This window comes from Pezoporus occidentalis, unplaced genomic scaffold (assembly GCF_034315485.1).
Source record: "Pezoporus occidentalis ecotype Australia unplaced genomic scaffold, CSIRO_AGI_Poc_V1 ctg1, whole genome shotgun sequence".
Lineage (NCBI taxonomy): Eukaryota > Metazoa > Chordata > Aves > Psittaciformes > Psittacidae > Pezoporus > Pezoporus occidentalis.
The window spans coordinates 10,229,033-10,254,550 of record NW_026912778.1 but is presented as its reverse complement, the minus strand read 5'-3'; the positions used below and the strand labels follow the sequence as shown (position 1 = coordinate 10,254,550).

The 25,518-nt window shown below is 38.5% G+C and overlaps 1 protein-coding gene across 25 annotated transcripts in view; it reads right to left on the bottom strand.

The window, feature by feature from the left end:
• TENM3 (teneurin transmembrane protein 3) overlaps positions 1-25,518 on the bottom strand; it is a 413,751-nt gene that overhangs the window by 107,299 nt on the left and 280,934 nt on the right. For all 25 annotated transcript variants that reach the window (XM_062625044.1, XM_062625130.1, XM_062625214.1 and 22 more), the window contains one exon: positions 11,519-11,757. In XM_062625044.1, the coding sequence (XP_062481028.1) occupies positions 11,519-11,757 (239 nt within the window). The remainder of the gene's footprint in view (positions 1-11,518; positions 11,758-25,518) is intronic.

Sequence of the window (25,518 nt, the reverse complement as noted above, 5' to 3'; positions counted from 1 at the left end):
TGTCTTTAACTCCTTCTCTTTCTTTCCTTAAACTCACTTTCTGGAAAACAGCTGAGGCTCACATTTGTGTTTATCTGTTCTATTTTTGTTCCACAACTCCAATTGAAGTCTTGCTCAGGGCGACATCCTTTAGATTGCAGCCTTCATAAAAAAGAAGTGTTAAGAAATGTCCATGTAAAGTCTCAAAATTCATTGGAATCATCTTTCTTAGGCAAAACCATGAACAGGTCCAACCATTTTTATAGTTCAAAAGCCTTATTTATTACAAAACAACCCAACAAATCCAAATGCAACAAAACCCTACAAATCTCTTGAGGGATTTAACAATAGTGAAGTAGCACTATATGAACATGCTTAATCTATTTGCATGTTGATGGCATAAAGAAGTGATGTCTGATTAAAAGACTTAAGGACCAAAGGAGAAAGAAACAGGGGCCAATTAAGGTGATGTTCAAAGGACACACCGAGCCGGGATTTTTTAGCATGTAGTGAACTACTGGTGTTGCATACTTCCATCTCATGACCGGCTAGAAAAGATCAAAGCTTTTTAATTCCATATTAAGAATGACAGAGTATTACAGCAAACATGCAATAAGGAGAAATGTAATAAGCCTTAATAAAAGATGATAATAAGGTTTGATAAGAACTTTTGGAATGTCACCAAATCTGGAATGTAAGATGAAAGCAACTGCATGTAGAGATTGCAGTGTGTTATTTGGAACCCTGCAGAGCTAAACTGTGATTAGAACTACATATTTTTCCATAAATTAGCTTTTGTTTTGAATTTCCTGCTGAGATCATATACAAGTTGATTGAATGTGCAAGTCAATATATAGGTTTTCTAATTCTTTGCTGTTTGTAGGCTTCATGATATCATGATTACAGCAGTCCACTTGTAGATCAAAGGTATGTGATTGAGGCCAAAACAAAATAACTTAAAACCTCTTTACAAAACTTCTTCATGGTGATTTAGATCTATCCAAGATAATTACCACTCACCTACCTGAACTGTGCAATTATGTAGATGCATAAACCAACCACTACACATAGCTCAATTTGCAAAACCACAGAATTTCCACTTAAATCCACATTTTAAAACAGTATGGACATGCTGAGATCACCATCAAAGAGGCTTTTTTACACAACTCTACCTTACCTCAACACCTCCAATACAAACTTGTAAGCCACCTGCTAGCTGCATGAGCAAACAATCCCGTGCAAATCACTGGTTCAAAACCCCAATGTTTAAGTTAGCTTAGTGACTGCAGTCATCCACCTACTGACACCTCTCTGTCACCCTCTATTTTAGCTCAGTTCCTCACAGGGACAGAGTTCCTCACTACATCACCAGCAACTGTGTCTGCCAAAACAGCTGTGTGCCTGGGCCAGAGACACACAGGAGGAACTGGGTACTAGAGGGAGCATCCCTTATTTTATAGTCATTAATGCATTTTATGTGCATTGACCTAAGACACCAGCAGCTTCACTAAAGTGAGATGTGGCTTTTAAGAAACTATTCCTGTGAGGAAAGATATACTGTAGATTCATGAAAAATATTATGAATAAAAAGCAAGCAGAAAAAATAATTTAGCATGTATGATTTATGGAAGAAACCTATGACATAAAGACAACCTTACTCTTAATTGTTTGTAAGGCCAGTGATTTGTTGCTTGCAAGCCAGTTTGTAAACCACTTTATATTTCTTAAGAGTTATGTAAGCCTTGGGAAACATGTTAGGATTACAGTTTCACATTGATCGTTTTTCCCCTTTAAAATAAAATTGGCCAAGACACTGAACTACAAAATCTTACAGATGATGTGAAGAACAGGCAGTCTTTGTTTAAAGTAACAGCCAGTTATAAAATTGATGGAGAAAATCAACTACTCCTTTTTCTGTGTGAAAAGACAGGATTAGTAATAAGGATGCATTTTAAAATTATCCTCTACTTTTTGCTCCAGCTGAATTGAAATAACAAGAAGCATAGTAACTCTCCTATTCAAACATGTGGATACCTCGATATCATTACCTCTACTTGAGATTATGAACAGGAGAGAGACAGAAAAGAAGTTGCTGGGGCAACCTACTCTAGTGGGATGTGTACCTGCACATAGCAGGGGGGTTGAAACTGGATAATATTTAAGGTCCCATCCAACCCAAACCATTCTGTGATTCTATGAAATAAATATACTACTCTTCCTGTACCATAGCAACGGTAACTTAGAAGTATTTTTCAATTAAAACCACAGGAAACACACCTGTTTCTTTACTTAGAGGTTTCGGGAGCTAGCTCATTTTCCAAATGGCTGATATTAATTTACGATACCTAACCCTTTCCTATATTACTCCCTGCATGGAGTTATTAAAAGATGCTTTTGTGTGATTTTAATTCATCAAATGTTGGCAAAACCACTCTGTTTTTGTTTGACTGGTTTTATCATTGAGAGAAACTAAGTTTGCAAATGCAAATGTCCACAGTTGTAGCACATTTGTTTTCCTGGATTAAAAAACTACAAATGCTGTTACAGGTGATGATTCCTAAGAGACAGTATTTTATTTTATTTTTTTTTTTTATGGTTTTGTGAATGACGTTGTCTGAAATAGCATCAATGTGAAAATGAAGGGTCTCATATTTTAAAGATTCCAGTCTACTTCAGGGGACACCTACTTTCATCTATAATTAATCACTGCAGTGGGGTAATTACACCTATATAAAACCCATGTGCTTCTGCGATCTCAATCATAAATGTAACATCAAATAATATTGCTCAAAGCAAGTTTGGACACATGCACTTGACCTTTTTATTCTAAAGTGCTTGTGTATGGAGAGGCTTACTAAAATCTCATCTAAATCTGACATTTTTAACAGCATGAATTTCTTAAAGCATTCTAAAAGAGACCAAACAATTGCGTTCATAGAAGAGATTAAAGATTGCCATTTACAGAAAATATGCAATTTATAAAAGATGCGACTTGTACACAAAACTATGAGCTTTAATACATGTATTATGATCATAGCAGATAGCACACCTCTAGAGACTGTCTTGTTTCCTCACAGACAGGAGTTGTAAATTAATGGAAACTACCAGCAGAGAAGACTGTAACTGTATGTCCACAACAATTTAGATAATCACCTGAATAAATTTCTCTGCTTTGCAAAATCTTTTAGACATAAGCATGCATATAAAGTATTACATATGCATACATACTGCTAAAATACAGTACATGTTTACATGCATTGATGAAACAGGAACTACATCTTTAAATTAGTGTAAGCTTGCTATTTATCAAAAAAAAAAAAAAGGCAGCTGATATAATTTAACTTCATTTCCCATCAGACTAAAAATTCCTGCTATTTAGAAGTCTGCCACAAGATTATAGGAGGAGAGCAGAAGGGCCAACATCTCTACAGAGTGTGCTTGAATCACAGAATCATTTAGGTTGGAAAAGACTTTTAAGATCATTGAGTCCAACCATTAACCTACCACTGGCAAGCCCATCACTAAACCATGTCTGTAGGCACCATGTCTACAAGTCTTTTAAATACCTCCAGGGATGGTGACTCAACCATTTCCTTGGGCAGCCTGTTCCAATGCTTGACAACCTTTTGGTGCCAAAATTTTTCCAAATGTCCCATCTAAACCTCGCCTGGTGCTACCTAAGGCTGCTTGTTCTTGTGCTATCACTTGTTACTTGAGAGAAAAGACCAACACCCGCCTTGCTATAACATCCTGTCAGGTAGTTTTGGAGAGCAATGAGGTCTCCCTTGAGCCTGCTTTTCTCCAGGCTAAACAACCCCACTTCTCATAGGACTTTTCTTCTAGACCCTTGACGAGCTTCATCGCCCTTCTTCAGACATGCTCTAGAACGTCAGCATCTTTCTTGTAATGATACTGCTTCAGAGTATGATGTCAGAATCACACAGTGGGGGACCTATGGACAATGACATAATGTCAACTTGCAGTTTATTATTACACCTGTTACACTGCCAGCGTTACTGAATCTGAATTTGCTCCATTAGGCAAAAGTGCAGGGTGACAGGACTATTGCCAAAAACTTTGTGATAAGTCTTAATTAGCATACAAGCCTTTTTTGGAACAGAAGTGGATATGCTCCTTGACAGATTAACTTTTTAAATCCGTTGAAATCTTGTAAAGTCTTTTTTAACCTCCTGACTGCCAATTACATGTTCCTACATCCTTCTGTGTGAGGATTATCTTTCTCAATGAATGTTTTTACTCTCAGTGCCATTAAGAATAATAGCATGTGGCATCCACTACACCAATCAAATGTTAATAACATGCACTCCTGAAAGTGTTTTTCACTTAGACTGAAACACAGTAACAGGATCTTTGCTTAAAAAACATTAACTGAAGGCATTATCCATAATGATGTTCCTGCAAGAGACAAGAAAGTATATTTAAAGTTCATGCTTCATGACATAGATGTTCAACATGTTTAGATTTTACACCATTTCAATGAAAGATGTTAAAAACACTTTCAGCCCAATTCAGCCCAATAAGGTGGTGAAGTGTAACTTAATTTTCTGACTATTCTCTCTGTCTCCCAGTTTTGATTGTGGTAAACATAAGAAATACCATTATTGTTTACAAAATATTTCCACACTAAGGAGGCACAATGAGCTTATCAGCAGTGCTGTAAATATTATATGAAATTCATGCAGGTATCTAAAAGTCATGGCTATGGGATACCATGGAAAAATTTATCCCCTGTTAGCTGAGAAATCTTTGCACTGCACAGTCACTGAAGTTCTAGCTGTAATATTAAGCTTCATATTAAAGCATAAAAGCTGACAGTCACGTGTATCTGAATACAGCCATTTCGGAAATGGCTGAAAGGAGTTGCCTTGACTGATGTTAGTAAGTCATGGCCTACAAGTATCAGTTATCTGGCTTTGGTACCTATGATGCTTACATGCTTTAGAAATTTCAGGAGGTGGTTTCTGCCTGCTAAAGAAGTGTGCTGTATGGCATTCACCAGGTATATGACCACACACTAAAAGCCCAACTGAAGAGACTACATACATGATCTGTCCCAGAAGAGCAACATGTGGCACTGATGTCTAAAACAAGAAGCAAGCAGATTTTGACAGACACAGAGCAGACACACACAATGGGGAGGGAGAGCCCTGCAGACAGCACTGCCATTGGAAGCATTTGATACCAGAAACCTTCAACCTGGGAAAAGAAAGGATGATAGGAAACACAGCTGCTGCCTCCATATGTCCTAGCAACACCTGGAGCCTTCCCTAAAAGTCCCACTGATTGCTAATTTTTTTTTTTTAAAGTCAGATACATAACTCACAGAATCATAGAATCACAGACTGGTTTGGTTTGGAAGGGACCTTAAAGATCATCCACCTTCCGCTAGACCAGGTTGCTCAAAGCCTTGTCCAGCCTGGCCTTGAACACTTCCAGGGATGGGGCAGCAACAAGTTCTCTGGGCAACCTGTTGCAGCGTCTCATTGCCTTCATAGCAAAACATTTTTTCCTAATGCCTAACCTAAATTTGCCCCCTTCCAATTTAAAACCACCCCCCCTTGTCCTATCACTACATGCCCTTGTAAAATGTATTAGCTACCTCAATGCCTTTAGTTTGGTGGAAAAAGAAATGGTGTGAGAGCATAAACCTGGCAAACTGCAAAAATCTGCCACATATCTGCAGACAGGGACCATATTGCCAAGCCCCACATCCCAGTGACGCTCCAGTCATAGCTAAGGTCCCAGCACAACCTTGGGAAGCTGACAGAAATGTGGAGAGAATGCGGAAAAACAAAAGTTCTTGATAAAACTCTCAGTGACAAAAGCATTACAACACTCAAAATTAAATGCAGGTCAAAGAGAAAAAGTTACAATAAACACATAATGAAACTAAAGGTGATTAATGGCAACTAAACTATATTCTCCCTCATGCCTGTTAATTACAATACCTATGCTGGGTATTGTAATAAAAATTCCATTTAAGTGGCATTATTAATTAAGCTGTTTTCCTCATTCCTGGCAGTAATTGAGCTTTACAAACAGCAGAATATTGTTAACTTGGCATTGCAATCAAAAAGAAGTATTATATTGTTCTTCATTGATAAAGTAAAATAGGTTCCTTTTGATTACAAGTATATTTAGTCATTGCTTTAGTCACATTCTATAACTGTCACAGTTTTAAGTCCATTTGTCTGGGGGAGGGTGACTATCTCTTCTGCCACTGATGAAAGAAGATGAAAGGCATCTGGTCCTCCACAATCTGGAAACAGATGTGAATGCCAGCACTGTCACACTAAATCCCGAGTAACATAAGAGAACCACAGACAACAAACTTATAAACATGGAAAGTTAAGCTCATTTGCAGAAACAGAGAATTGCCTAATCTTTAAGGTTTACTTAAAATTCACATGCAGGATAGTTCACTGACCCTCAGCTGTAATTTTCACACTGCATCCCTCTGTGTCAGCCTCCTCTAATAATGAAACTTGTTTGTTGTTTTTTCCTATCTCCTTCTTCTCTTTCTACCTTAAAACCTTTTCCTCTTAAGTTGCTCCATTACTATGCTCAGTCAGTTTTTGAGATAACTATGGAGATAGTTATCCATTATTAGAAATCTATCAGCATACAAATATTCAGCTTAAGCATCTTGAGAAGATGAGAAAACAGTAACATTTTCAGATGGACCAAAAGCACGAATGCACAACATAATAACCACAGTGTATCTATTTTTATACAAATGCAGAAAATTATCTGTAATTATCAAACATGGCTTTCAAGTCTGGTATCTTTTTTGCATCCACATTTCATTTGCAATTTGCATTGTGACAGTATGGTCATCCCTGTGTCATAGCAGAACAGCAGTTTCACTGCTGTTTCTCACAGAATGGAGTATAAACCAAAATACATGTTTTACCAGAAGATATTGCAGTTGTTAAGCCTAAATGTTAGCTTTCTTCTCTGTTCAAAATGGATTGGCTGAACTGTTCACAGCAAGCAGTAGTAATAAAAACAGTCCCGTGGCCTTTTTAATTAAATAAAATTCCTTTTCCCTTTTTTTCCTACAGAAGAGATGTCCCTCTTCCATCACTAATATGTAAATATTTGCTTTATCACAAAGAATAGCTGGCTGGTGACCATCTGCTACAGAACTAAGGCTAACAAAATGATCAATCTAAAGGTACACAGAGGGTAAAATGCTCGAAAGACTTGGAACTATGAGAGATTGTTGTGAAGAAGTAAGGACAGCAGAGGCTCAAGTAGGTCAGGTCTCACTGTGTATTCAAAGAATGTTTTATGTTCACAGAAACCTATTTAGCAGACATAAGACAACATTCATGACAGATGCATCCAATCTTCCAGTGTACAACTCTTCAAGCTTATTTGACTGAATCTGATATTGTGTAATTCCAACAGTGACTGAAGAAAAAGAATCGTGTATTTGGTTCTATGCGCAGTGAAAATGGCACTAGTCTTGTGCATTGACTTACACAATGTCAAGACAGTGCCATATCTGGCATTGTCTGATGTCCCCAAATTCTCATTAATCTCTTCTCGTTGTTGAATCTACACTAAAGAAGAAATAATTACTATAGTACCAGCCTGTTAATATAGCTCCTCAGTGTCCATGCTATGCAACATATTAGAAACCATTCCTGACTAATGTGGCTCTCCACAATTCCAAGGTGATTTTTTCTGTTTGAAAAAAAACCTACACCCAGGAACAAGCAGCTCTTCCCCTTAATAAAACCAAGAGTCGACAGGGAAGATTCCAAAAGGTAGAACTGAAGGATGGAGGTTACATATGAAACTGTGATTTGATGCCCATGTTTGACCTAGGAGTTGCTCTACAAAACTTTCCCTTCATTCATTCACTGCAAATGACGGATGCTTGAATGAGGCAGTAAGCCACGGGGAGCTGAAGGATTAAATTCTGTTTTGCCTTTCACATTGTAAAGCTGGACTCTATTTCTGGCTCCCATGCAGACTCTGTGTACCAAGTTTGGGTAAAAGTATTGATGTGTATATAAAAAGAGGTCAAACTAAGGCAACTTCATATTTCTTACTCTTTCATGGCTTAAACTTAATACTGCTCTTCCTAATCTTCCAAACAGGGAAAAAGAATCTAAAATGTTAATGTTGGAAAAAAACTGGCCATTTTCTTCCTTGATTGCAAATCTGATTATGGATAGCAGTTAATCAAATGAGCAGCTTGCAGAAATTCCTGTGTAATCTTGAACCCAAAATGAGGCACTTTCTATTCTTTATTTCCCATCTTTTTAACCCATTATTTCAGAGAACTTTTCTTTGAATCCTTTAGACTAGAGCTAATGTTTAATTTCACTCTTCTATTTGTTGCTGAGCTATCTTTTGGTTCAGCACTTGCATGTTTCTGTTGCTTGTTTCTCAACCATTTAACAGTAGATGAAGCCTCTAAACATAACTATTCACAACTGACTTCTATTTTCTCTAAAAATTAGCAGGTCTCGCTGACAGGAATGGTAAACTTAAGCATTTTGTACACTGCAAAGTGGTTGAGAGACACAACTAGGGCTAAAAAAGCAAGAATATGCGTGAAGTGAGACTTTGTGCCCTTTAGACAGACATAACATTTTAAATCCCTTGTGACCCCCAAGACTGCATTAAGTGGCTTTACAATGTAGTGTTTGCTATGGTCTCTACCCATCTGACACCCTCTGCTCTCACTTCCTCTTTGTAGATGTAGGAGTTTTTCCTCTCAGAGTGATGGAAGAAGTGCAAGACAGACCAGACTCTTGATGCAGCTTGTTCCTCAGGGTGGGCTAATTGATGGAGCAATAATTGACTGAGCAGTTCTGCAAAGGCAGACATGAAGTCTAGCAAACGCCTCTTCTGCCTTACGCTGTCTGAGCAAAGGCTGTGGGTTCTGAAGTCACTTTTTCTACTCGATACCCACTGTAACTAAAATAAGCCTGGGAATGACATGTTCATCTCTCTGCCTTTCTGAGAAGGGCCTGGTTACACCCCTGTTCACCAGATGAGTGGTCCTATTAGTTCTTCAGTCTGCAGTGGCCACAGTCATAGAGCTGATATCAGCCACACTACGTTCCTCATCAATGTGTACTGGCGTATTTTGCAGCAAGTGCTGTAGCATTTTCACGCTTGTGGCAATGTCTCCCTGTGAAGTTCAAAATGCATCTCAAACTTGCTTTACAAATGTGACATGCCACCTCAGCTGCTGTAAACCTCAGCAGACAAGCCAGGCCACTGTGTTAGAGGCATGTCACAGGATGTTAGAGGTCACACAATACTGCAGTCCTCCCCATTTTATGTAATGACCAATTTCCTATCCAGTCATTTCCCTTTCACACCTATGAAATGGTTAACCATGATGAAGAACTGTTTCCATCTTACAGTAATGATTTTCACAGATTTATGTTTGGATGGCCTATTAAATGGAGAGTATTTCTGATATTACATCTATAGAGATGGTAAAACCACATATATGAATGAGTGCAATCCATTCATAGTTTTATGGACCTGAAGTTCTCTAGACAGCCTCCCTGAGTGCTGGATATTACATTTTGATTGCTGAGTTAGCTGAAATATGTGTAATATCACCAGTAGGCAAAGAGCTCCCTACTGACTATGGGCAGAGGAAGGCCCTTGTGCATTGTTTATTTCAGCAAGGATGTGAGCTGGCATGCGCCCATGAAACAAAACGTTGTACAGCTATATTTGGGCTTTTTTTTTACAGGGTATGCGAATAAATGATGTGGGGAGCTGAAAGCTCTCACTCAATGGAAAGCTCGACTCTTCTTCCCAAATACAGGAATAGAGATGCTTATATTTCTTAATGTGCCTATAGGACAAATAATCTGGCACAGCTATCTTCCTGTGCCCCTCGGATTCATAAGTAATCTGGTTCTTTTGGGGCCAGCAAAGTGTAGAGTTCAGCTCAGAATCAGGTCTTCAATATTTTACTATCTGTATGGCTGTTTTTCACAGTTCCTGACAGTTACATTTCATACTGAATTCCTTCTTTCGTATTTATGTATTTATTTAGCAGCAGATATTTAGTTCTGATGATTTATGAGGCAATATGATGGAAACTGAGCACAATTAATATGTTTTATAAATGGGATTATTTCAATCCCACTTTAAAAAAGAAGTAGTGTTGAAGCTTAACTCTAAACCACACCTTTATACTCCTGTGTACATTCACACAATACCCCTACAAATCCAATGATTGAAAGAGGCTTGGCAGCAGTGACAAGCTCTAGATGCATACAAGTCTTTTGTTCTTTGGGGTTGGCAGCTGAAGTGGGAAGGCTGCTCAGGAAGCTCTGCTTTGCTGGGGCAGAGAGGAATTTCTCCAGCTACTCAGCAACTCAGTTTCTTGCATTTTTCACAGGAGCTTCATCCCAGTAAGAACTACTTCAAAGGCTTTATACAGCTTATGCTGTGCCTTGGATTGAAATGTAGCAAGCCTGTTTCAACAAAGGCAATAAAGATTTAAGGATCATAAGACCTTCTAGGCTTTATTATTAACTTACACTGATTTTAAAGAGGGAGGGAAAGAAAGATTGATTCTCCCCTTTTCTTTCTGTGACTTCTTAAGACTATAAATCTGAGTGCAACTAATGCCAAAAACCAGACCCTTATGCTTATTTTTCCATAAATGTGGTGACTTAAGCTTCTAATTAACAAATTAGTCAAAAGAAAATCATTTGAAGACAATTTATGGAATAAGAGGTGAAAAAAATCTGTAAACTGGACAAAACCACAGAAGTTACAAGCACAAAGAGAGCCTATTCTATTGCTGTATTAAAGTCAATGACATTTTTCTCACAGCCAAGCACTGCCCTCATTAATTGCCTAAAACTGAAATGATATAATATTTATAGCAAATGTTTAAGAAATTAAATAATTAAAGTAATTAAATAAAAGAAATCCTCAAAAAGAAAAATTGGGAAATGGAATATAACAAGCAAATAGAGAAAAGAGAGAATAATTAAAAATAGCCCACAAGACAGGAAGAAATCTCCATCTTATCTGTATGTTGTCCTTTTGGACCATTATTTCCCTATCTTGCAATCAAAAGTCTGTATTAGGCTTTTGCTCTAGCTCTATACACAAACACATGTGTCTGTAATGAGTAAATAAGTGATAGTTAACATTCCTAAATGTCATATTAGTTTCACGCAAAATGAGAGAAGTGTTCCATGGATGTCATGCAAGTTATAGACACATTACAGAATTTTTAAAGCCTATAATTTCAGAATACTTTCATAGGAATTAGACACCACAGAGCTTAATTGCAGTTCAAATACTTCTTTGAAGTTAATTCACCCACTATCATGCTGCAGAATGCTTGCAAAACATTCAAATTTTATTTTTCCTCTAAACAACTGGGACTTTTCATTACTGTTTTCTACTGTTACCAAAAATGTTGATAATTAAAGGTTAGTATGTCACAGTTCATATGCAATCCATCAGACACCCCTGTTCATGGTGACAATTATACAAAAATGGGACTCACCTATAAAGTAGGACAGCAGTATTGCCAGCAGCACTGAGACCCCTACGGCACAGAGTGCAGTACATTTCCAGCTACAGTACTTTGAAGACTTCTTGAATTTAAAAGCACTTCTGGATAGAGTGTTCCTAGGTAGTGGCCGAGTAGGAGGGGAATAAACAGAGCCGGATGCCATTGTGTACCCTGGCGTTGCAGTACTGAACAGCGGTGTGGTCCCTGTTCCTGTTTTGAATAGGAAATGCCTGTGGAAGAAAGAGTGTATGGTAAGGCATAAAAGTAATTAAAGCTGGAGCAGGCATACCTCTTCTGTTTTATGTGGCCTATTTTTCAAATAGCTAACAACATCCGATCTAGAAAGGGTCACAGAAGCAATACATGTCACGACACTCACACATGGAAAAAAACACTCTCCCTCTAAGAAAAGACTGACACCCCCCTCCCCCCCCCCCCATCAGTAATACCCTGGTATACAGACAGGAAACAGAACTACCCAAAACAGTATGGTAGGAGGTCTCTCAGAGTTTATCTGACAAGTAGGGACAGGCTTTCTGCTGCTATTTATTTTTGTTGGCTTCTGCTACAGACTACAGGGAACTCCATTAAAAAGTCAATAATGAGCAATCTGACTATAGCCCACACTTCTTATCACAGCTTTCCTGGGTTAAGTACAAAGAAAACAGAAATCTCTCAGATACAAAGTTTTGGCAACTTTGACAAACTTAGTCAGTTAAAACATTATTTTTTTTGGTCCTAAGTACTCAGTTCACCAACTCATATCTCCTTGTACATAATCTTACTGTAACAAGGTCTGATTATGGATACAGAAGCTTTGTTACAGCCCAAGGAAGTACTCTACAGAATTAGATTCAGTAAGTGCTCAAAAAGAACCACAACCAGCAACAGAAATGAAAAGCAAAGCCAAAGTTAAGACACACTCAGTGAGTTACCAGTAAACTTAATTTCTCTCAATTAAAAGTTCTAAAACAAGTATTAGTCCCTGGGCCTGTCTACAGTAGAATCCTTTAATTTTAGTCCATGCAAGCTTAATTATTTTGGAAGAGCCTCTACGCATGGCATATGCTACTTGGAGTTTTCCTCCTGACGCACGTATACAACTATATGAACAACAAAATTTCAGCCAAAGAAAGATCTTTACACCTGGGTTTTTTCCACCAATTTGTTATGCTGGCAACTCTGTAATGTAAGGTTTGACCTTAGCTCATTAGGCTTTGCAGAAGGAATACATTATAGCTAAAAATGGTAAGAAAGCACACTGTGGAGAACCTTGAACTTACCAAGCGCACAAACAGCTAAACAGAACTAGACAGGTGTTTGCATTTTTTAATAGGTAAGAGACACTCATGAATTGCTGATACCTAGATCCTCCTGGAGCTCAAGGGCATGCCTACACCGTGTTTGCCTACTGCATGCCATCTATATGGTATGGGTCAGAGGATCTAGCACCAAATGAGCTAGCTTTGGAGTGGAAAGCCCTCTAGTTACACCATGCGGCACTGTGGACTGCTTCTTAGCTGATGACACTTCCAACAAGAACCTTGCTTGGATCCCTGCACAGTAATGAAGTAACCTGTACAGGTATAGCAGCTTTGTCAGAAATGCACTAGAGAGACACTAGAAATTAATTTATCCCACTGCAGCCTGAGAAAAATACCAGCACTTGATAAACAAGGTTTGTTGTTTGCAGGTTTTACTATGGAGGTTAATAGATGAACTAGAACATCTTGGCATAAGCCTCTCCTTGAAAATATCTGCATTACAAACATGATCCTATGAAATATGCTACATGGGTTACTTCATTTTGAACAACATTAAACTTGCTGGCAATAACAACACAAGGATATGTACTAGATCTATCGATGCACAACAGCACATCACAATTTTTCTTGGCTTCTGAGCTCAGAATGATTATCAATGATTTCAAAAGACAAAGCCCCGGTGGTTTAAATCCTCCCTAAGAAGGTACTTCGTTAAAAGTTGTGACATTTTCTATGTAATAAACACCAAAATAATAGTAACCAGCCTCATGTAAAAAATGTTTTACACCTTACATCATTACTGTGATTTTACAGACTCGCAGAAGCATACAGATTCATAAAGTCCTGATAAAGTATCTTAGCCACTTGGCTATTACTGCTTTCTCATTTTTGCCTACATATGGTAGATGCTATGTCCAGGCATACTTCACAAAGGGTGTCTACACAGAACTTAAGAAAATGCCAAACAGAAAGGTAGCCATTTCTCTCTCTATGTGCAATATGCACTCTTTTGGGGGACTGAAGGAAAGCCACACTGTAGATATAACACCCCTCCTAAACATTGCTTCCATGTTAAAAATAAGAAGCTGCCTGACCAACCTGCAATTTTCACATCCTCCTGCTCTTGCAGGTAGGGTCAACAGACTAAAATGAAAACTGGCATTATACAAGCACTTGAACAGAATTCCATATACCTTAAGCTTTAACAAAATAATGCAACAAAACAGTTGGCCTCTGATCTTTTCATTTTTATTTTTTATTTTTTTTTTCCTCCAAGAAAGTGAGAGCTGAGATGTTGGCTTTGGTACAGCATAGCCTACTAAAGACTGTAATCCATACCCTCAGAGCCTTTGAGAAGATAATCCCATAGATAAACTCAGGAGATGGCTGCATGTACGTGGTGCTGCAAGCTGTCATAGCTCTGACAGTTCATCTCAGGCACCAAGGCAATGAGAGGAAATTGTAACTTTTATATGTGAATCATAGAATCATTTAGTTAGAAAAGACTTTTAAGATCATCTAGTCCAACCATTAACCTAGAACTGCCAAGTCCACCACTAAACCACGTACCTAAGTACATCTACACATCTTTTAAGCACCTTCAGGGGATGGTAACTTCAACACTTAATTGGGCAGCCTGATCCAATGCTTGATAACCCTTTCGCTGAAAAATTTTTTCCTAATATACAATCTAAACCTTCCCTGATGCAACTGGAGGCGATCTCCTCTTGTCCTATTGCTTGTTACTTGGGAGAAGAGACTGACACCCACCTCGCTACAACCTCCTTTCGGGTAGTTATAGAGAGTGATAAGGTCATAGAATCACAGAATGGTTTGGGTTGGAAGGGACCTTCAAATGTCATCTAATCCAACCCCTGTGCAATGAGCAGGGACATCTTCATCTAGATCAGGTTGCCTGGAACCACATCCAGCCTGGCCTTGAATCTCCAGGGATGGCGCATCCACCACCTCTCTGGGCAACCTGTTCCAGTGTTTTACCACCCTCATTGTAAAGAATTTTTAACTCGCATCCAGTCTGAAAATTTTTCAAGAGTGCCCTTTTCTCCAGGCTAAACAGTCACAGTTTTCTCAGCCTCTTAAGACTTGTGCTCTAGACCCTTCACCAGCTTTGCTGCCCTTCTTCAGACATGCTCCAGCAACTCAGTATCCTACTTGTAGAGAGGGGCTCAGAACTGAACACAGGATTTGAGGTGAAGCCTCACCAGTGCTGAGTAGAGGGGAACAATCACTTCCCTAGTCCTGCTGGTCATACTGTTTCTGATACAGGCCAGGATGCCCTTGGCCTTCTTGGCTGCCTGGGCACAAGCTGGCTCATGTTCAGTGGCCGTCAATCAGCACCCCCAGGTCCTTTTTCTCGGAGCAGCTTTCCAGCCACTCTTCCCCAAGCCTGTAGCGTTGCATGGGGTTGTTGTGGGCCAAGTACACGACGTAGCCCTCTGCCTTGTTGAACCTCTTACCATCAGCCACAGCCCATTGATCCAGCCTGTCCAGATCCCTCTGTAGACGCTTCCTACCCTCAAGCAGAGGGTACTTCCTACCCTCAAGTACACTCCTGCCCAACTAGGTGCTGCCTGCAAACTCACTGAGAGTGCATTCGATCCCCTTGTCCAGATCACTGATAAAAATATTGAACAGAACTGGCCCCAGTACTGAGCCCTGGAGAACACTACTGGTGACCAGCTGCCAAACGGATTCCAACTGGACGTCAACTCCACCACCACCCTTAGGGCATGTTTGGGCCACCCAGTTTTTTATCCAGCAAAGAGTACACCCATCCAAGCCATGAACAGCCAGTTTCTCTAGGAGAATGCTGATGGAATTCAGCAGTAGGAATTCAGTAGTGTGTAGTCCTAGGCAGCACACAGCAAAACTCACTTTAAGCTATTCTTCCTTTGCTTCAAATGCTATGAATACAATGCCAGAGTGGTCACACCAGCTGGCTGGAAAATGCCTAGGGAAAAATAATGATGGAAACCCCAGCCTGGCATCTTCTTCTGGGTTAAGAAAATTTGTTTGGATCTCTCTATTCCTAATGAGTGGAGTTACTAACAAAGTTGTCAGAAACTCTCCTACTACATTAACTCCGAGTGAGAGGTATTTAAAGTGTAATGCTATCAGACTTGCACATCTTGTCTGCTTCACTGAGCCATGCCAAACTGTGTTCCTATGAGACACTCAGAAGGTTATGGTATCTGACAACAAATCCAGGCTGCTTCCAGATAATGCTGAAATTCTTATGCTCTTGAAATATAATCCACTCACAAATGATTTTAATTATCTATATATCCATCTACCTTGTCTTTTCAAACCATCGAACTCAAATAGCTAACTTCTAAAGCCTAAACTGTTTGCACTACTTGACCAAGGACTGACTTACTGGCAATTACACTACGTTTCATCTCGTAGGGAGCTTACAGCATCTGCAATATCTGCATCTGCAGATTATAGCATCTGCAGTCTTCTATTCAAAATTGATCATCTAACAAGCATTTGCCAGACCTTCATGTAAGCAGCACTTTAAATATTTTATTAAGCTCTAGATTACAAAAATCCGGTGAATCATGCTAATGTTTTAAAAGACTAGCTCTGTTTTTTTTTATTAAATAATTCGATTCACTTTTTAAAGCAAATAATATTCTACCTTTACGCTTACACAATATATATTTCTGTCTGCTTATTCAATATATGCTGGTATTAAAAAGTGTAGCTCATTTTAACATTTCAGGGAGGGAAAAATTCAGTATGTAGCAAATCTAAACTGCAGACTTGTAGCAAAATACAAAGCTGTGCTATAAACTAATTCTTGGATGCAAAGAGAGCTGGAAAGTCCCCTTATTTCCCAAAGGGTATACAGTTTATTTAAGCTTCCACGCTTAAAAGAAAAGACAGAAATACATCATCAAAAACATCAAAGATGTCAGCTCAGAAAACAAGCATGAATAGAAGCAAAATAATCACACTTTTAATTTAACTCTGTACTCCCTGAGCAGCAAGTGCTGGTGTGCACCTGCTGACATGCAGCTTTCTTCCTCCTCAAGTTGAGGGGAGGATTCATATCAAATACGATTTTCTCTGTGCTGACGCATCCTCCGTGGAAAATAAAACTGAAGCACCCACTACCAAATTCAGTAAAAGGGAAAGCAGGAGGGGGGAAAAAAGTGATAAAGAAGCCCATGAGTTAGACAGAAAGATTAAATTGACTGAAAACTGTGTCTTCAGAGAAACTGAGATAGATAATCACAACATTCAAGGACAGAAATGCTGAGACCATAAGCCCAAATACTTCTGATATGAGAAAGGCAGGTGTCCAGCAACAGAATGTGATTTAGAATAGCTTTCTTTATGAAAGGATGTGTGACAAAAACTTTTGACCTCGGTTTAGAAGGAAATGGATACTATGCATCAATGAATGCAATACAGCATAAACACGTCTGGAAAGCCCTACATTCCAGACTGACAGATGCATAGATATTATACAAATAAACTATTCCACATTACTTTTAAATAGATTGGTCTCAATTTGTACAGAATTATTGCATAATTTTAACATTCCCAATATAATTTTTACATTAGATATATGATTCTATTTATTTATTTATTTTTACTTTATGCTGAAATTGCATCACCTTGCAAAAGATTCAGCATGATCTGTAGCTATGATTTCTCTGGGTTTGGGCATCACATACAGAATACCTTGTATGTACTTTGGAGACATGTGAAAGAGCCTAACTTACCATTCCCAGCAACTTTCTTGGCAGCATTTTTGTCCTGTTTTGAAGTTATTTCATACAGCCCAACCCATGGCTACATGAAATATTTTGCCATGAATTTTATGGCAAATATGTCACAGTGTACTAAAAGTCACACAGGACTTTTACAAAATTTGTACTAAATACAGAATTGTCAATAAGGCCCACCCAAATTCTACTGAACTGCTGCAAGTACATCAGAACATACATCTCATTTTATCACCTTGCCAGTGAGATTTAAAGGCAGCTATTGTTATTTTGCGCAACCTTATTATTTAGACGATGACTGTTGTTGCAGAATAATTGCCAGGCCATATGCATATAGAACAATGAAACATTCAACACAAGAGCTACAATACAATTGATCCAGAATAAAATTTTATTTAGAATATATGTGCTTAAAAAATCTAAATTCCTTCCTCCCAAATCTTTGAATCTTGTGTACTGCTGTATACTACCAGCACTTGAAGAATTTGGAGCAGAAAAACGTCTCTTAGCTTGGTTATGTTTCTGAATAGAGAAATTCATCATGGTCAGTAACAAATGGCCTAGTGCCACTGCAGTATAGATTTTCCTGTAGTACTGTCTCCTACGCTGCCCTACATGCTGTTTGGTCAGTTCCATGGTGGTATTAATTATACAAGGCTCTTCAGATAATTACAGACCACTACTGGAAGACTACTGAGCAAGAACAGCTATCACATTCAGAAGACTGCACTACAAAAGGAATTCAGTGTTAAAATTGTCTCTGACCCATGCTTTTGAAGGGGGTCTCTTTCTAAAAACAGTGTAAGGGGTAGGATTCCTGCAAGCATATATGCAGGACAAGAGCAAGTTAGTTCATTCCAGAAATCGTGGAGGATGATTATCTTATTTGATAGATAACAGTTACATGTGCAAAATCTCTGTGTAACTGTAACCAAATAAGCAGAGCCAGGATTACCACAGTAGGGCAGATCACCAGGAACAACACCCTCTCTGAAAGTGACTAGCACAAAGGGGGGGGGAGGAACTAACAGTTCACTCTTTATAATCCAAAACTCATGCTTGCACTCATTCTTGTGGTGTTTTGTTCTGCAGGCATCGTGTCAAAAATTTATTTTCTTCTATCAATTTCAGTTTAAATACAACTGATTGTTCCCTTGTTCTTGTATAATGAGTATGTGCTGTTTGCACTACAGTATATAAAGACAAATTTTTTTTATAACATAACTGTTTGATTAATTGTATATTTTTAGGGTAAAACATACAAAAGCATTAAAAAGTAATTGCCTGAAGCAAAAAAGCAAAATTGGGCTCTTTATGGATCAGGCAAAGGCAACCACGGAGTTGAGGAAAGCTATTTTCAGATCCCTGTTGTTTCAGTGCAGAATGTAACAAAAGTGACATTTTGAAAATGAAAGAACAGAAAATAACTTGAGGAGAGGTGGAAGAGGAAAGAAAAACCATCCCTAACGTTTTCTGCATTTGCTTCTTCCACCCGTAGTTCCCCAAAGGCCCCCAAATATTTAGGTATATTCATGGCTCTCTAAGAATTTCTTTCAAGTAATTAACAAGTCCATTGAACTGCTATATTTGACTCATCTGTTCTCCCTGCAATGTGAGAAAAACCCTGTACATACTAGCAATTACCAACACAGGAAACCAATGATGGCTCAAAAGATCACTGTACTTTACTTGACTCTTGCAGCCAAGGCAATACCACTCTGTTTTCAGTATTCACAGGTTAAATGCTTTATAAAATGGGCACACCAATTTTTACATTGTGGATCATAGGTTAATCTTCCCTCCCAACCCAACTGAAATCTGCCAGTACCCAACTCCATTAAAAATTATTTGTCTCTAAGGAGTGTTGAATTTGTGGACATTGTCATCTGAAATAAGGCATTTGTAAATAAGGACAGACAAATGGTCTTATCCATTCTGCTAAGGTCCTAAATCTGTTATCCTGGACTCACTCGAAGGCATTAAGCAGTAATATCTACACCTTAGACATCTCGAATTTGGAACACATCGATCTGATTTTCATAAGTGGAAAAAATCCTATCAAACCCACTTTGAACAAATGCAAGTTGAGTGAAATGTAAGTTTTAGTGCATTTATTTTTTGGCAACATATTCACCTCCCAGGCAACATATTCAGGAGGCATGACTTCTCTGCTCAGAATTCTATAGTACTCCTAATGACTTGGTTTTCATGCTTAATATAATGGTATTATTGAATTTCTGGGAATAAAGACTGTAATTATTCTGTTTTGTAATGAATACAGCTGAGATGTTTGCTCACCTGACCAAAACTCAAGATACCAGATGCTGTCCAAAAAAGGTCACAATTTATCATGTACCTGTCTGGAGACAGCAGCAATCAGTAATTCTGCTTTTCAAAGGGGTTGTTGCACTTTCTGCAACAGTTCAGCAGCCCCAGAAGGCCAATGTAAGCAAGACAGACAGAAGGGTAGCTGCAGTTTTATCTGTTTATTTTGGTGACGGTACAAAGGGGCATAGGAAAGTCAGACAGAATAGACTTCCAAAGTCTGGGGGCTCTCATTCTCTACATCAAACACATCATTATTGACACACGCAGAGTTAATGTGTTCCTATCTCTGTGTGAAGACCTACCGTTTGATAGACTATTTCCATACAAAGAAATTAATTCATCTTAAGAAAGTACCTTCCAGAGAAGATTAATATATCCAGCTGCAGCTATTTTAGTTTGCTCCAACTTCTCTCATTCCATTTTTTTTTAATTTATGTCTCTCTGACTTTCCTTAATGCAAACCAGCTGAACTTTTCTCTCCTGGGAATAGACTATCATGTTTTCTGTTTGTTGACAAACCCCTTACCAGATACATTAACTGTCAGAATCAGTAGAAAACCATTAACTGTGGAAAAAACGGTGGTCCGAGATCACAATCAGTCAGTGCACTACATCTACTGTCTGGTGTGCCCCCTGTCTGCTGACAGACCCTATTCATGCTGGATTGAACTGGGTTCTCTGAGCGAGACCATGACCCTCACTGCCACTTGACATTAGAGAGCTCCGCCTGGTTCACTAATGGATAGATAACATCAATAAATCTGATTCCTTGCACTGAGCTGAGGAAGCAGATGGAAAGAGAAGATTAATCTCTGCCGACTGACATTATAGGGAAGATGTAAAAGATAACAGAAATTACTGACTAGGTCTCATATAAACTCTGGTTCACTGATGCATGAGATCAGCTTTCCCAGTAGGCTCCTGAAGGAATTGGATTTTTGTTTCTCTATGAACACTTTATGCTTGTCTTCATCTTCTGTTAACATTCTTCTGAGATGAAACCTTGTAGCTGGTGGTGTTTGCCCTTAGCATGGGCTTATGACTAATGACAGAACCATATGGCTGCATTTAACATAAATCCAAATGAGCGCAGAAACTACACTATCCTGAAAATTTGTCTCAGTTTATTTTCTGTGCAGAATTGTAATCAAAAAATTGCTTAGAAAGAGATAATATTAATTTCTGCTTCATCAGAGCCAGTATTAATACTATCATAATCCTAGGAAAAACTCTGAGATCACATCAGATCAAACGATGATCGAGTTTGGAGGAAAGAAAGGAAGAAAGCAAGAAAGAGAAGAGAGCTATTATCCATATGCAAAAACAGAGGAAAACATCTGTGGGAATAAGCTTCTGTGGAGATAAGCTTCTTCTAACAGCTTATTCAAATCTTTCAAAAAACCACTTCATATATGGCAATACTTACTTGAGTTTGGGTGGGTTTCCACTGAAGACCCACTTTCTTTACTAACTGAAGACTAAAAGCCAAGAAAAGAAAAGTAGTACTACTAGGGCTGCAAGTGCTTTCCTCACTGCTTTTGTGTTCTTTCACATATGGCCTCCGGTGGGTTACTGCTCCACTGCTGGCTGCTGCTGGTGAAAAACTGGAGAAGTCAGGCAGAGCAACCTGAACCTGAAGCTTCAAACAGCAATTCAGACATGACACTATCCCAGCCTGTTGTGCAAGCCACCAGGACATGGTGACTTGAAGGACTGGATACTGACAAAAGCCCCAAACTTCCTCTCTTTGGGTGTGCAAGAATAAATCTTGTCTTCTGTAATGCACCTACCTTCTTTGTGGTGTAAAAAAGAATATAGTGGTATCGCATGTAGAAGGCACCTGTAAACACCCCATTATTTGCTCCTCCAAAGTCAGACTCAGGCAGATAATTCTCTCCCCCACAGAAGGAGGAGTTCCCTTCTGTGATATGTAAATGCAACTCTAGGATCAAAAGAATTAGTATAATCAGACACCTCTGCTGAGCCTGCTCTTTCATGCTCCTCTCTCCTATACTGCACTCTGAGAAGATGAGCAAGGGAAAGAAACAATGCTAAGCCACACTCTAAGCAGAAGAGTCTGATGCAAAGAATAACTCATAGTGCTGGGAAGACAAGCAAAGAAACCTGCCACAATTTTAGTTACACATACTCTTCCTTGCAGGATTGTCCCATTACCTTCTTTCAGAAGAGACTGGAACTAGACTTATGTATTGCTGAAAAAATATCAGTATCTCCTTACAGGCTTTTTCTGGGTCTCTCAGAAGACCAGTGCATACACAGACTTCCATGTAGATTGCAGTAAGTGACCTGGCTCTCAGTACTGTTGGCGACACTCACTTCTGAAGCAGTTGGAGTGAACCTGACAGCCTCATAGTGCACTTTCTGATACTGTCAGTGTTCATGCTATTCCAGTTCTCCTCTCTCCAAAGGAGAAGAAAGCAGTGGAAAGCATCCAAATTTTGCAGTGAGATCTGGAAATGTTCATGTGAGTAGTAACAATTCATACTACAATTCCTCATCTTGTTCTCCGGCCTTCTAGAATCATATCCTGACCAGTTCTCAGAGATGAGGCATTCTAATCTTGGCCAGTTCTTGACTTGAGTATTGAATAAGTTAAACTTCACAGGAACAAAATCAAAGAAAGGTAGGGCACAAGCACTCCTCCAATCTCTTTTACTACCCTTTCTGCCTTCATAAAGCTGAAAGAGAACAATTGCTTTAGATGTCTCAAAAGGCACATGAAGGCGATCTCAAAAAGCAAATCTGGTTTAAGGAAGACTCAGGGCTGCATTATTTACCCACAGATTAATTTAGAAGTTGGAACAAAGGTTGAAATTTCATCTGCAGCTGAAAGACCTGACTGAGCTACTGGACATTTCAAAAGGATATAAAACCAGAGGGAAGTTAAAGAAGTGAAGTATTATTCTGCCAGTGATAAGATCTGATTCTGCCTCAAGCAGCAAGCAGGCTGAAAGTTTCCATCATAATGGATCTGTGAACCATAGTTCACTTACTGATGTCCGTGGCTGGGGTTCTCTTCCAATTGAGTCTGTGATAACCCATGATGAACTCTGTGCTGCCACTACTATGCTACCAGCAGTCACTCAAACAGCCAGATTCATGTCACGACAGTGACAGCACTCATGACCCCTCAGCTGCAGCCACTACCACCAGCTTGGCAACTGTGCATGTACACAATGGTAATACCTGTTTTCTAGTCCTTATTGTTTCCTGGTAAAAACTTGTACTAGCATACATTCTCATATGCAACACGCCAAGATTTATAGACTTGAGAGACCACCATTCAGCGATTCAACAAGACAGAGGGCTACCCCTTGTGCCCCAGAGAGGGTGATGCTTTAGCTTTAATGGTACCCACTTCCCATACACCTTTTTGGAGCTGGACTTCTCTTTGTGCAACCAGCATTATAAGAGATGCTGGATGCTGATACCATACAGCCTTTACTTTGTCATGGTGCTTGGTATGATTTTTTTCAACTGTTTCAATGTGACAGAAAGAATTTCCAGAATCTGTTCAAATTTGGTTTTGGTTCAGCTTGAACTGCACTGACTGGGATGTCAGACTCAACTGCAGTTATGAAACTGTAGAAAGACATTAGCTTTCAATTTTGTAAATTTTGACTGCTTAAGTTTATGCTGTTGATGACTTTTTTTTTTTTTTACTAAAGTAGTTTTTTGTTTAACTTGTGAATTTTTAAGGCAAGTTTAAAGAAACTTCAGAGACTGCATTGAAAGGCTTCTTCTCAGCATAGGGCATCACAGATACAAAATTTTTGTTTTGATTATTTCTGGTTTCTGTCATTAGTAGAGCATATGCCAGCAGCCAAGGTTTCTCATAATCTTGAGTCAGTCTTACAAGCGATGAGCTGCATGCTATTTAAAAGGATTTCACACGTAATCACAAGCAGTAACGGACAAGTAATAATCTTGGTGTTCATCCTTTCATCTTTCAGCCTCTAGTCCTCTTGCATTTTACCTAAGTCCTACCTTGCCTAACTAACCACTTTCAGTTTCTCCTTCTGGACTACTCCATCTACCCATTTGCATACTCACTCCTACCCTTCTTGTGCCCAGTCATTTTCACTTTTCTCCTTTACACTTTGCACTCCTGGCTTCTTCCACTCTTACATTTAATTCAGTATGCCCTTATAACAACCTGACCTCTTTCAAACTCAGCTGTCCTGAACCTTTTCCCCAAAGATGACAAAATTCCCCAGCCAACCTCCTTGCAAAGAATTCTTATTCATATGCAACAGGAAGTTTCCAAACTCTAACCCTGCAAAAATATAAATTTTTCAGAAAATTAGGTGACTCTGCAGAAACAGAAAATGCTGGGAAGCTTTATCTGTAAGAAATACAAATATGGTCATTTGCTGACAGTGACACTTGTTTTTCAGATTTCACATCTAGATAACTTGAGGAGAGGACTATAAGGATAGGTAACAGAAAAATGAACTTTTTACTTCAAACTAAGCTGATTTGTCAACATGTATACTAATGTATGTTTACATCTTAGAGATAAGAATAGTTGTATGAAGTAAAGCTAACAGTACGTACCATTGAAATACTCTCAGATTTCCAGCTGTCTTATGATAATTAATACACTGTGCACAAATCTTTCAAAGCTATAAACAACTACTCTTTAGGTCTAGGCCTATGAATCATTAGGATTTCTATGCAAAATGCCTATTTCTATTACCATTACTAGCACTAAAATTGTCAAATTCATTAGATTTATATTGTCTCTGTAAGCCATACAAACTAAACCATAGTATATCATAAAGTAACACACACATGACATGAAAACAAAGAAACAAATATATAATGATTCTAGCTGTGAAACAGTATGTTAGTGACGATAAACTGAATCTTCATGCTGATAGCATGTTGTAGTCTCAAATCTATTATGCTTTGGAACCAATGTGTTATTATCTCTGGACAACTTTCACACCAGGAGATGATCACTGCTAGCATAATTTAAAAAATGAAGGGATTACAAACAAGGTAAACTTCATTGTATTGTTACCTGAATTAGTATCAACCAACAGGAATTTCGTGTAACATAGTCCATTTGCTAAAATACTTGCATTTGGTAGTCCCATTACAAACATGTAAAGAATAAACCAGGCATGATTCTATTAACTCCACTTCAGCAATTATGCATTTGAATCAGTACTCCATGGTAATTGGTCTACAGGGAACAATAATATTTAGTTTTGTTCTTTTTTAATACAGTATGCTTACATTTTTACTTAAAATATATTAGTGTCTTCCAGTAACTATCTGCACTATTTTTGAGTTTGCTGATAGTGATTAACTGAATTTAACATACCATTCTCCTCCTGCTGTTAATTTTAATTTGTGGCTAAGTGAAGGTTTAAGAAGCAGATCAATGTACAGTGTCAATGTATTTTACAGTTTAATTAGTTATTAATGGATGGACGCAGGTCTCATTTAATCAAATAGCACCTTATCCCTTTTATAATATTAAGAGTTACAATTAGCAAAACAGAATTTGAACATAAAGCTCTATTTGTTAACACAGTATAAAGAAAAAATGGTAAATTTGTGATTAATAATTCTTTACTAAAATTTAGCATATTGCGCTGATTAGCAGGCT